The sequence below is a fragment of the Vicugna pacos genome, chromosome 3 (assembly GCF_048564905.1).
Source record: "Vicugna pacos chromosome 3, VicPac4, whole genome shotgun sequence".
Taxonomy (NCBI): domain Eukaryota; kingdom Metazoa; phylum Chordata; class Mammalia; order Artiodactyla; family Camelidae; genus Vicugna; species Vicugna pacos.
The window spans coordinates 23797813-23811866 of NC_132989.1; the positions used below are offsets into that span (position 1 = coordinate 23797813).

At 36.9% G+C, this 14054-nt stretch overlaps 1 protein-coding gene across 4 annotated transcripts in view; it reads right to left on the reverse strand.

Annotated features, from left to right (window-relative positions):
- The window catches only part of CTNNA1 (catenin alpha 1), a 276028-nt gene that overhangs the window by 96745 nt on the left and 165229 nt on the right, over window positions 1-14054 (reverse strand). For all 4 annotated transcript variants that reach the window (XM_072956860.1, XM_072956852.1, XM_072956855.1 and 1 more), the window contains 3 exons: window positions 9799-9965; window positions 8790-8909; window positions 2301-2570 (listed from right to left, as the gene is read on the reverse strand). In XM_072956860.1, the coding sequence (XP_072812961.1) occupies window positions 2301-2570; window positions 8790-8909; window positions 9799-9965 (557 nt within the window). The remainder of the gene's footprint in view (window positions 1-2300; window positions 2571-8789; window positions 8910-9798; window positions 9966-14054) is intronic.

The window sequence follows — 14054 nt, forward strand, 5'->3', positions numbered from 1 at the left end:
TTTGTTCAAAGACCTCCAGGTTTTCTACATGAGATGACGGCAATCTGCCCAACAAAAGCTCTGAGGTACAACTGCCCCCAAAAGAATAAATCCTTCCTCTGTCTCCCGTTCACTCCCCTGACTCCACTTAAATCTAGCTTTGCCAGTGATGAGTGAGGTCAGGTTATAAGCAAACTGTAGGCACAAGGTCAAACATCAACACTTCCAGGACGGCAGCTAATGGACTCCCTCCAACTTCTCCACTTGATACAATTTATCCTCACATCAATAAATGTCTGTGCAAATATTTTGCCTTTAATTTTTCTTTACAGAGACTATGTTCTTATTGATTTCAATTTAATGGCCAAGGTTTTTTTTCTTAAAAAAAGCTTGCCCTTTTCCAATAAGTACACATTTCTTCTTTCCCTTCCAAAGAACCATCAGTTTCAAAATTGAACATACAATACCTTCATTATTAACCTACATTTTAGCTCATCATTTTTCTTACCAGATTAAGTTATTGTAGGATTTCTCTGGGCAAAACTGAATACACAATGCCTTCTGTCCAAGAGGAATGAGAAATGAATGGTCACAGAATTTTAATAGCGTCAGAGAACAGCAACAGGCCTGCAATCATTTAGTCCAACCCCATCATTTGAAGTTTCACTGCAGCCCTAAGAGGCGAAGTAGCCTCTGATAGATATTACTCAGTTTAGGGCAAACAGTAACCCTTACTGCCTTGCAAGAGGCCAATACCTAATAGTGACAAATTTAAAGGGAAAAAAACAACTGTGCCAGTAAATTGTAAGATGCATCTTGAGAGTTTGCTATCAAGTCACTTACTGTTTAAGGCTCCAGAGTAAAAATTCAGTTCTACTACCATGGTCATTAGGTTTAACATTGTCTTTATGAAAAGTTTTTTATCAGCCATGCATATCAGCAAGGATCAGTTACTCAGGAAAGTAAAGGGGTAAGACAAAGGAAAGAAAATAAAGACAAGGAAAAATTGCATTCCATTATATTGATTCTATGCTTCAAAGCATTCCTACTTCTCAAAGGATGCTGTCCACCTGGAAGGCAATTTTCCCTTATGTTACTTTTAAAAATGAACCTAACAGTTATGTTAAAAAAAAAAAAAAGAAAGAAAAACAACCTTAAAATAAAATCTTAAACTGCTGCCATCTACTGGAAGCCATGAGGCCTTGTGGGTAGGAATTTAAAACCATAAAACATATCATCAAAAAATGAAAATTAGAGTTGATATATAGGGTAGTACATACACAAAATAAATACACAGAACAGATCTGAGGCATCATCTATAAAACGTAATTATACGGCATTATGCTGAGAAAGTATTTTAATTCCAAATTTGCTTGCACTTGATTAAATTCTATTATTACAATTTAGTCATTGAGAAGAGACGTGTATCTAGGCAGACAAGTAAGACCAAGATAACAGCATTTATTTTATAGTTACTTATGATATGTCTGCGTCTCCCACTAGACTGTGAGCCCACAGAGGGCAGAGCCTAAGTGCACTTTGCCTCTGTATCTCCCACAGCTTCGTACCTACCAAGAGGTTAAAATCTTGGTTGAAATGAACCAAACTCATCTCCTCAATAAAGAGTGACCTCATAGGAAACACAAACTGCATAAAAGAATTCACAAGTTATAAGTGAAGTTAGTCAGACAGAGAAAGACAAGTCTCATATGATATCACTTATATGTAGAATCTTAAAAAAAATGACACAAATAAACTCATTTACAAAACAGAAACAGATTCACAGACATATACAACAAAATTATGGTTACCAAAAGGGAAAGGGGTGGGGAGGGGTAAATTAGGAGTTTGGGATTAGCAGGTATAAACTACTATATATAAAACAAACAATAAAGGTCCTACTGTATAGCACAGGGTACTATATTCAATAGCTAGCTTGCAATAACCTATAATGAAAAAGAAAAAAAGTGCATGTGTGTGTGTGTGTGTGTGTAACTGAATCACTATGCTGTACACCAGAAACTAACATTGTAAATCAACTATACTCCAATTAAAAAACAATGATAATTCAGAAGTTTAACTACAACTAAAAGAGAAAAAAGAAGGGAAGGGAAAAGAAAGGAGAGGGAAAATAAAAGATAAATGATTTAGGCCAAGTCAAGACCAAGTAGACTGACGATTCATAAAATTTCTTTCAACTAAGACTACAAATCAAAGTAGAAACTGAGCTTTCATCAGAAATCTTGACCACATTTCCCTAGAAATCCGTTAACTTTGAGGAACGGTCAGGAGCCTGACGTTTCCTCCCAAGTATAACTTACATCAAAATTATTGAGAGCATATGCCAATTCTCCTCCTCCTCCACCCTGGTGCTGGGAGGCGTCGTCTGATGCAGTGGCCTGGGCTGCATTGGAAATGCCTGTGACCGCCTGCTGCAGCTGCTTGTATATCAGGTCTCTGTTGGCCTTATAGGCTGCGACATCAGGGTGCTGTAGGCATGCCTGGGATGCAGTATAGAGGATTGGAACGTTTTTCTGCAGGATTCCTCTGGCTGCAGCCATCTGATCACGATGGCCCACATCTTTCAGTTCCTACAAGAGTAAAGTAAGAATATGGGCTCTATTCATATAAAAATTAGTCAGAAAATGCTGAAAAGTTAGAATTTCTACTAATTAGACAATATTTTCCTTAACAATCTGGCTTGAAAGTTCATCACAAAAGAGTCAGTATGGTTTAGTAGGTTAAGAGTTTAAACTTTTCCAAAACACACAGACCTGGATTTGAATCTCCAACTCTACTTTTTCCTGACTATTATGATTTTATTTAAATTCTCCACACTCAGTATCACCTTCTGTAAAATAGGAGCAATAACAGTACCTCTCTTAAAATTGTCTTGAGGATTAAATGGGATAATGCGTGTAAAGCACCTAGAACACTAAGTAGAAAGCAAAACATAAAACTGACTGCCATCTTGATTACAACCTTATAAAGATATACATACCTATTCCAACCAAAATAGAAAAACCAGACACATTTAAACAGAGTAAGATTTATTATGAGGATTTCTTTTTTTATTAAGTTATAAAAGTTCACTAAAAGAGTTTTGTGAAAAGTGGGATAGGATTCCACAGGTGTACACAAACTATGCAAACCAACCAGGTAACAATGTGGCAGACTGTTCTCCCAAGTACACAACTCCTCTCCTCCCTTCCCCCATCCCAAAGATCACCTTAGGACACAGGTTATTAAGGCATAAAGCTACGTCATGTACTCCATGACTTTAATCCAAAAGGTTTGTATTTCATTGTAATGCTCTATAAACATGTAGTCTTATGTGAAACTGTCCTTCTTCAATTTCCTCTACGCCATAATTATAATCCACAGTTAAAAGGATTTGAGGTTCCTAGCGTGATTTCAACTACTGGCATCTAACTGGTCAACTGCATGGATATGCTAAGTGACAAATAAGTGGTACCAACAATAAGCAAGATGGGAAGGGGGTTCCTATTCTTACTACACTTACTCAGAGGAAAGAAAACTAAGTCTTTAGTAAATGTGGACTGCCACCACAGAAGAAAAATATAAATGATAACTATAATTGACCACCAACTGTTTCAACTCTATTTTATATGTGACCCTAGAATTTCAATGATACTGTCACCAACTGTATCCTAGAGTACAAATTTTAATGTTTTTAAAATGAGTATTACATGTGCAAACAGTAAGCGAAAACTGACTAACTTAGAAAGGCCAAAGTCAATTACTCAGTTTAAACTCTGACTTTGTTAATTTGATGGCTCATCTGTCTAAATGAGTTCCTAATTAAGCATTAGAGACACCAGACCAGCTTCCTTTTTCTGAAACTCCACCTCACTATATATTTCAGGTTTGCATCTTTATTCAAACCTTGTATAAAATGACAGCTTACTTTTCCTCCTAGAATTCTCTTCTCATTTGGAATCTGAATTTGCAAGCACTAGCTCACAGCACTCCAAATGCCCTGTAGTACAGTACATTAGGCTAAATATTCAGAAACAGGACCCTGTGGATTTTGAGAATCAGTGATCATTTCAAGATCCAAGCTATGACAGGGGGCTGAGGCTCACTATTATGCTTAAACAGCTGATGTACATGTTCTGTGTGGCATTTTCTAAACGTCTTGCCCTCATCACAACGTACCTTTAACAGACTCTTTTTCACAAGTATAGGGGATGTATTTTAATCTACGATGAAAATGACAGCTAAATATCATCATTTGTCCTAAAGCTGAAGTGTTCTACTTTCTCTTTAGAATTACTTTTGCCATAGCACAAAAAAAAATTAGATTTTGTTAAATAAAGATAGGAAAACAGACACTATCACAAAGCAGCACTATTTACTATAATAATAATGATCAATCATAGTCTTTTCAAGATATATAGTATAGTGCTAACAGGTAATCCAGGTTAGTGAAAAAAGTGAGCTATCAAGAAATATACTAGATTACTTATGAAATTAAGAGTCCCTTGTTCTACTTTAGCCTTCAAGATTCCCCAACTTGACCAATTCAGTTATGTTTCAAATGGACTCAGGAACGAACAGAAAACAGAAAGTCAAAATGACTACTTTCAATGTAATTTGAACTAACCATCACACGCAGTGGCCAAGAAACAGAAGCTTAATTCTAAGCAAGACATAACACTGTCTAACCAAGACCTGGAAATTCAAGTGAAAGCTTCCTCTTATGTCCCTCTTAACTACATAAAATGGTAGCCATAGAAAAACTTGATCAAATGTCTTATCTTGGGTTCAAGTGACTATACTTAAAGAAATGGTCCCTGGTCAAATCCAGCCAGTCCAGATGACTTACACATAAAATAATGCCAGTAGTATCCATTACCGATGTGTCTATTGAGGTTTTCAGAAAAATAATCATGAAGGTTTAAGAGTTCACAAACTGGGTAAGGAGTACTACGTTTTCACCAAACATCAACAAGCTCATGTACCTGGGTGAGTGAAAAGTAAACATCAAAGTACTCCATCTCTAGCATCTTGGGGAACCAGAGTTGACAACACGAGGCAAAGAGGGTCCTCCTCACAGGAACCAGTGTCAATCCTGGCACATCTTCACCTCTGCCATCTATTTTACCCTTACAGTCAAAGAAGACTTGCAGTCTAATGGAAGTTCAAAACATCTAGTCAGTAATATTCTAGCCTAATAAAGTGCTAGGTTAGGGCCACACACAGAATCCCTTTCCAGGATGGATCTGCAGTATGGCAAAATGGCTTATTCTCTCATTAAACAAGTATTTATTGAACATTATTCTATCTAGACAATATTCTAGGTACTATGGACTATAGCAGCAATTTAAACAGACAAAAATCCCTGTCCTCTGCAGCCAGAAAGTCTGGGTTCAAAACCTGACTTCACCATTCACTAGCTGAATATCTGTGTCAAGCTACTTAACCTCTCTGTGCTATATTCCTTCATCTATAAAAATTAATACCTCATTAATTATAGCATCTACCTTGTATTATTTTTGTGACAATTAAATGAGTCTGTTTATAAACCACTTATAACAGTATTTAACACATAGTAAACAGCTTTTTAGATACTCACTATTATTTTCAGCAACATCCTCACCACTACCATACCATCCATGTTCCAGAAAAACCTTCAAGACAAATAGGTAAATTCCAGACCACCTGCAAACCTTGTAAGGTTCAGTATTTCCTCACTGGGTGGCTGCTGCTTAAATGATATAAGGGAGGCTAAGAGAGCCAGTACACACATCATATCCAAATATTGCTCTTGAAGAAAACCCCTTTTCTGGACTAGGGCTACTTGTAAAGATAAGAGGCTCAAAAAGGAGCTAAATTATTACATACCACACATGGGGAGAGAAGAAAAGGTCAAAGGACAAAATAGTCCAGGGTGCTAGGCATACAGCAGTAGAGGAATTCTGCCAGAAAATACAAAGTGTGGAAAATCGTGACCAGTTAATTAAGGGAGCCAATGGGCAGTATCCAAAAGGGAGAATGAAGTTTCCACTAGGCTGGTACCTTAGGATAGAATGAGCAGCAGTTTAATCCCCAAAGAAAGTAAGAGTTTACAGAAATACACACCAAGGCCCAGGTCCTATAAAAGGTCATTTTATGAGGCACCCAGGAGTCCACAGCCATCCTATACAATGAACTCTAGGCTAAAGCTAAAGGTTAAAGAATTAGCGCCCCCCCACTATAAATGACCATGAAATACAACAAACCCAAGACAAACTTTAAAATGGGGAATATTTGTCACTCAACATACCAGCAGAAAACAGACAGTAAAATCAAACTGGGTAATTCAAAGATGGTTTAACGACTATGCTACAAAAGGTATGGGCAGACTAAAGAACCATAGACTGTTGGGGCACTTAGGCCCAAAGACACAAGAGGAGGCAGTTACTAGAACCCAAAAAGCAAGATGTGGGGAGATACCACTCAACAGAGGCTATGACTTTTAGCCATCTGGGACAACCATCAGGGAGGGGGTCAGGGGAATAAAACCCCAGTCTTACTCTATCTCCTCTAACCTCCTGTTAGTGCTCCCAATGACCAACCCAACCAGAAGCTAGAGGACAAAGGAAACCCTAGATATAGTCCAGGTAGGTCAGGTTCCTGAGGCAGAGAGCAAGGTGACCAAGGGCAAAAACAGATATAGACATAAGATCATCTGGCATGTTAACTATTAATATTTTCATGGCATCTTATTTTGGAAATGTTTGAAATTCACTACTTTTTTTTCCTAATATCAGGGATTACGACTATAGAACTCTTCATGGACCCATGACACAAAGAATTAAAACTCAGGCAATATTACTTTCCAGTAAGTTTCTCCAGTAGTATACAGAATTCTGGACTATTATTGTGTTTTATCTCAAGAACATCATCAATTTACTTATTCCATTCCATCATCTTGCAAAGATATATAATAGTGTCAGTCTAAATGTTCTCACTTTCTTCACGTAATAGTAAGTCTTCATAAACCAAGATCAGACTACGTTTTAAGACAGTAAGATTATTCACCAAACTTTTTAAAATATAACTAACATTTATTTCACATATTCAAATGAGAACTTATACCAAGAACATTATGTAAAATAAATTGTGAACATAACTTGGCCAGCTTGTCATGTCTATAGAACTACCATACTGTAATTATACAACAACTTCTTAGGATCAGTCAGCCCCAGCAAAACAAAACAAAAAGAAAACTACTTGTGATTTATGTGATGGAGACATAAGCCAACACAAGGACAAATGATCAACGCACAGTGAGCCTACACTAACTATATTGCTCAGACATTACAACAAGTCTAGCTACATTATCCTGTGTAATATTAAGTACTGGAAATGTAAAACTAGGATCTCATCTGTGCAGTTTCAGTCTGGTCACATCTTATAACTTGATATACAAGCACTGACTACTATTCACCAACTGGCTACTGCTGAGGGCCTACTGAGTGTCTAGCACTTTTATTATTTAATTCAATCCTCTCGACCCTGTGGGGTAGAATTCCTACACTAATGTAAATATAACCAAATAAAAGTTGAAGTCTCCAAAGCTGAGGTTGTCGTATACTGGACATTTACAGTACCGACCCCATTTTCCTCATGCCTGTCAGAGTTCTTGCTGGGTGCCCTGTCCTTGAGAAGGCTACCCCGTCACAGGACAGAAGGCAGATCTTCATTACTCTGAGTGAGACATAGTTAATTGCTTTCCTCTTAACAATGATTAATTTAAAGGGGGGCATGTGACACAATTCAGATTTAGGGCAAATCTGTTAGGGGCTTCTAAATGGTTTGCTTATAAAGAGAGACATATGGAAGAAACAGTTCCTTTTTTCTCACTGGACATATTGATGTGCACAAAAGTCACGCCTAGAGCTTCTGCAGCCATCCAGTGCCAGGCACACTGAAGACAACAGTGCTGGATATGTCAAGAAACAGAATCCTTGATGATATTGCAAAGCCTTTAAATTTAACAACCCCGAAGTCACTTAACCTAACTTGGGGCTTCTAACTAGTGAGAAAGTAAATCCCTCATTGTTCATGCAGTTTTGGAGCTGGATTTTCGGTAAACTGCAGTGTAAAATATTTTAAATGACATAGGTATTGGCTAACAATAACAAGAATTTATCTTTTCAGGGCTTTTTAAGAATAAGAATTAACAAGCTTGATCAAGACTACTGAAGTTGTAAGAGATGGATGGTGACAAAAGTATCCCCCTATGGAACAAACACCTAACACACGGCATCCAACAGGAAGGGTACAGGGAAGACTTCAAGCACCCCAACAGGAAAAGACTGGAAAAATAAGAACATGGATCCAAATGCCACACAACACAAATTCATAACACTGTGGAAACTGCTACTAATAAATAATAACACTTTAAAAAGTGACAAAATATGGAAGGAGAAGTACTTTCTGATATAGAAGTAATTCCATTATGTTTTAACTGGTTTAAGGTTTCTAAAAATCTCAGACTCCACAACTCAAGTTCATCCTTCAACACGTGTAACAAAGGCCTATTACCTTTCTAGACACTACTGCAAATTGCTAAGCTACTTTAAGTAAAATTTTCACGGGAATTAAAATAGAAGCATAACTGAATAAAACTTAATTATAACCTTATTAACAATATAATACTGAAAGGACATATCATAAATTGTTTTCATGAAACTATAGTAGCAGAGATACTGGTACCTTCAGGAAACTTAGGTAAAATGAATTTTTCCCACTAGATGATAATATAAGCAACTTAAATATTTTCCAACTCATGACTGTACCTGTTGTCTTTTGGCTGCCATAATATTCAGCTTATCCACTTCAGGTTTCAGGGCTTTGTACTGTATTCCCAAGTCTTGTTCAGTGCCTGCATTCCTCAGTTTCAAGATACCATCTTCTACCTATAAGATATATCCCCCAAAAGAAAAATTCTCAACAATACAAGTCTGTATATGAGTAACATCTAGAATTTTTTAATTCCTTTTAACAGCTACTCAGATAGCAATCCAAACTTCCTCTTCAGTTTACATGGCCCTCAAACACCTGAGCAGCTACTACATGGGAACTTTATGAAGGACAACATTACACTGACTTCCACCGAAAAACAGGCAATTTAACATACCTTGACTTCTCACTCTAGAATTCTACTGGTACAAGGAGATAATTAATCACTACTAGAAGGGAAGGAGTCAAAAACAATACCTTTGCTACAAATTCCTCATTAGAACAAAGACAATATGTATCATAGTAGAGCCAGTATGATGTACACTTGGAATAGAGCAGTAAGTGGAAATTAAAAGCATTCCTGGTCCATGTAGGTAAACCAAGTTCAAAACCGTATCAAATCCAGAGGGAGGCTACAGCTCAGGTGGTAGAGCACATGCTTAGCATGCATGAGGTCCTGGGTTCAATCCCTGGTACCTCCATTAATAAATAAATAAATAAACAAACAAACATACAAACAAACCTAGTTACCTTTCACCCCAACCTCAAAGAAATAAAGAAAAAAAAAAACTGGAAAACCAAACCAAATTCTAGGGGAGGAGGGTATAGCTCAGTGGTAGAGCTCGCGCTTAGTATGCACAAGGTACTGAGTTCAATCCCCAGATTGCCACTGAAAAATACACAAACGAACCTAATTACCTATTCCCCTAAAAAAAAAGTTAGCAAGAAACTAAATAAATAAAAAATTATTAAAAATAAAAATCCTAAAGGAATGCTGAACTAAGTATGGCCAGCACAGCAGCCTCACCGTGATAGAACAAATTATAGACACAGGCCTGTACTTACAACTTTCAGCTGAACAAGTAATTTGTAGACATCTGCCATGTCAGCCAAAATAAGCAGCCGGGTAACAGCAGAGAGCAAAGCTCGAGCTGCCCGAACCATGTTGCCACGCTTCACAGAAGAACAGGGATCATCTGCAAACTCTCCAGCAGCACTCTTCATCAAGTCACCTGTTTAACAGGGTGGAAAAACAAACTCAGCAGGAATGAACCAAATAACTGATCTACATTTTAAAAAATTAAAATAGTTCAAATTTTGTATATTTCATGCATAGAATTTAAGGGGTTTTGCTTTTGTTTTCTAGCTATAACTAAGAAAAGCACCTGCATATACTGCTGGTGAAAGCACAGTATCTGGAAACTGATCTACTACTGTACATCAAGAGCCTTAAAAATAACTCTTTCCATTGATCTAATATCATTTTCAGAAAAGGACCATTATATGTATCCTAAGAAAAAAAAAGAAGCCCAAGATTTAAATGGGAGAAAAAAATGGATCTAACCCAATCTACCCTCATATCCACAGAATAATACAGAAACACAGCAGCCATTATGTAGGACCACCACACTTCATTAACCATCCCAACTATCTAATGCATACAGCTCAGGGACTCACTGGTATGTGAAAAGATAAGAGTTCAATCACTGACTCATTCATCTTCCTCAGAGCAAAACACTGCCAACAGCTCAGATGCTCAACAAGCATCTAGTTAAGTCAATTATGGTATAGCCACTGACTATTATGTAAATATTAATATATATATTTTAAAAAGTTAAAAGCTTATGATGAAATCTTAAGTAGAAAAAAGACAAAATGGTAAGTGTATACAATCCATGTTTTAAAAAAAAGAACCTACAGAATGGAAGAAAATACTTGCTAATGATGTGACCAACAAGAGACTAATTTCTAAAATATACAAACAGCTCATACAGCTTAATATAAAAAAAAAAAAGCAACCGAATCAAAAAATGGGCAGGAGACCTAAATAGACAACTCTCCAAAGAAGATATACACATGGCTAACAAGCAGATGAAAAGATGCTCAACATCACTGTTAGAGAAATGCAAATCAAAACTACAATGAAATATCACTTCAAACCAATCAAAATGGCCGTCATTAAAAAGTCCACGAATGATAAATGCTGGTAAGGGTGTGGAGAAAAGGGAACCCTCCTACAGTGTTGGTGGGAATGTAAATTTGTGCAGCCACTATAGAGGACAGTATGGAGGTTCCTTAAAAAACTGAAAATAAACTTACCATATGATCTAGCAATTCCACTCCTAGGCATACATACGAAGAAAAATAGAATTCGAAAAGACACACACACCCCAATGTTCACAGCAGCACTATTTACAACAGCCAAGACGTGGAAACAACCTAAATGTCCATCGATAGATGACTGGATAAAGATGTGGTGTGTGTGTGTGTGTGCATCTGTGTATACACACACACAATGGAATAATACTCAGCCATTAAAAAGAATAAAATAATGTCTTTTGCAACAACATGGATGGACCTGGACAGTCATTCTAAGTAAGCAGAAAGAGAAAGAAAAATACCATGATATTGCTTATATGTGAAATCTTTTTTTTTAAACATTTTTTATTGATTTATAATCATTTTACAGTGTTGTGTCAAATTCCAGTGTTCAGCACAATTTTTCAGTCATTCATGGACACATACACACTCATTGTCACATTTTATATGTGAAATCTTAAAAAAAAAAAAGGGACTCAAATTAACTTATCTACAAAAAAAGAAACAGACTCATCGAGAACAAACTTATAGTTACCAAGGGGGAAAGGAGGTGGGAATGGATAAATCGGGAGTTCGAAATTTGCACCTCTTGGGGAGCGATGGAAATGTTAGCTATCTTAACTGCGGAGGTGATTTCATAGGTATGTACATCTATCAAAATTCATCCAATTGTACAACTAAAATACATGTAGTTTACAGGAATTATACCACAATAAAGGTGTTTAAAAAAAGAGAAGGCTGGAGTCAAAAGAGAAATAATAGTTATACTAGGTTATAATTTGACTCTTTACATTATTCTGTACTTACAAAAACACTTTCTGTATTATACCCATAATAAAAAATTAGCTAAACACATACACATTTTACTATAGTTATTAGGAATGTCCAGCTTATACAATCCCTACTTCAATAATGCTAAAAAGTCATTTATAACATCTCTTAGAAACTTATAAAATAACATACTTCTTTGTCATGTATTTCTATTAATAATCATTTAGGGTGCCTATCACTTCTCTTTTTTTAATAGCTGGAAGCAACTCGAGGGCCTGGGCTGTGTCTGTTCCACCAGTTATACCGACAACACCTGTATGGTGACTATCTTTGGATTCCTGGAAAAGCAATTATTCCCTCCCTTGGCTCAATGTGTCCACTTCAGATTAAAGCCTAAAGGTTATTCACACTTTCATCTCTTCCATAAATGTAAGAAAGTACATCTTCAAGAAGCCTAGCTACTTCTGAAGAGAGCAGCCAAATTTCTCCTAGTTATCAAATCTCGCTGCAGAATATGAACTCAGGAGAAAAAAGTTAAATTCAACCTCAGATTTATATATTAACTAGGCTTAGAAGCATCATATACTAAGAGTAAAGACAAGCTCTACATATTTGTCAGGCCAGAAATAACTTACAATGAAGAATTTCACAGTTAAGAGTTTTCCTGGATCTAAGATACAGAAATACGGCAATTAAATGGATACATTAAGAAGTGCTATCTTGTGGTAAAGACAGAGCTCAGGCACTCACTTATTTATTCAGTAAGTATTTGAGCACCTACTATATCTACATCAAAGACTATATTAGGTGCCAGTGGTATGGTGCTCAAGAGATAGCCCATGTCCTCATGGAGCTCTATGGAGAGAGGAAGACAGACAAGCAAATTAAAAGCTGATTAAGACAAGGCACCTGTACACAAAGGGCCCACAAATTAGGGAGTATTACAGTGCAATCAGAATTACAACAGCCCTGTGGACAAGGTGCTATGGGAAAATATCAGGGAAAGCTATTTACTCATGTATGAAGTTGTCTCAAAAGCTTCGCAAGAAAAAGATATTTGCCTTAATACTAAGAGATATTACACAAGAGTTATTGGCCTTATACAATAAATAGAATTCTATCTATTTACTAAGAGCTTATTGCACACTGCCAGGGATACAAACCTGAGCAAGACTTACCTCTGCTTTCAGATGGTTTATAACCAGAAAGAAGAAAAGTGATCACACAGAATTATGTGCCATGTGCCATTTTAACATACAAGCTGTAAGAAAAGCCCCAAGTATCATAGGGTCAAAGGAGGAAGCACTAACAACCAGTCCTGGGTAGAAGTGAAATGAGAGCAATAGTTTTACAGAAGACATGGTACTCTGAAATGGATTCTACCCTCAAAGGATAGGAAGAATTCAGGGCAGCAGAGTTAAGGGAGTGAGCACCTCAAGCAAAAGGAACAGCAGCATAGTAATATTTAACATTTATTAAATGCCCACTCCAAGGCACTATGTATATTTTATTTAATCCTGTTAAACACAGCAAGGAGGTGGTAATAGCCCTTCTTTACCAGTGAGACACCTAAAGGTCAGACAAGTTAACTAATTTAATCACAGTCACCTACCAGTAAATGACAGAGCCAGGATTTAGAATGCTAATACTATGGTCTTAGAACCACTTATTAAGCTGCGTACACAATAAAAAAGGCATGACTGAGGCCTGAGTTCTCTAGTGTAACTGGGAAGGGATGTATAGATAAGCAGCAGACGATGGGGATGAAAAAGCCATAGACAAACAAAACACAAAGAATTACTGAGCTGAAGTGGGAAAGTAAAGTCATAGACAACACAGGATTAACCTAACAAAACTACATATGATAAACTTGACCAGACGTACAGGTCAGAAAGCCACAGAAAGAGGAAAGCATAGTAGTAAATCATAAAGGCAGGGGTCAAATGATATGATAACCTTTGACTGTAAGAGTGAGGGGAAAGAAAGCATTGAAGATTGCATAAAGGACTCAAAGTACAGATGTTCTGTGACAGAGAAGAGAGCCAGAGTGCTATATGTGTACACATGAATCAGGGAAAATTAAAAGAAAAAAAGGCTGGAGCCCTTGAGACTGTGGATTTAGGAGGAAGCAGAGGAAGACTCTAGGACAAGAAAAACAAAGAGAACCAAAACGACAAACTGTCAAAAAACAAGACGACAAGTGTTTGCTCTAAGAGGAAACCAGTCAACAA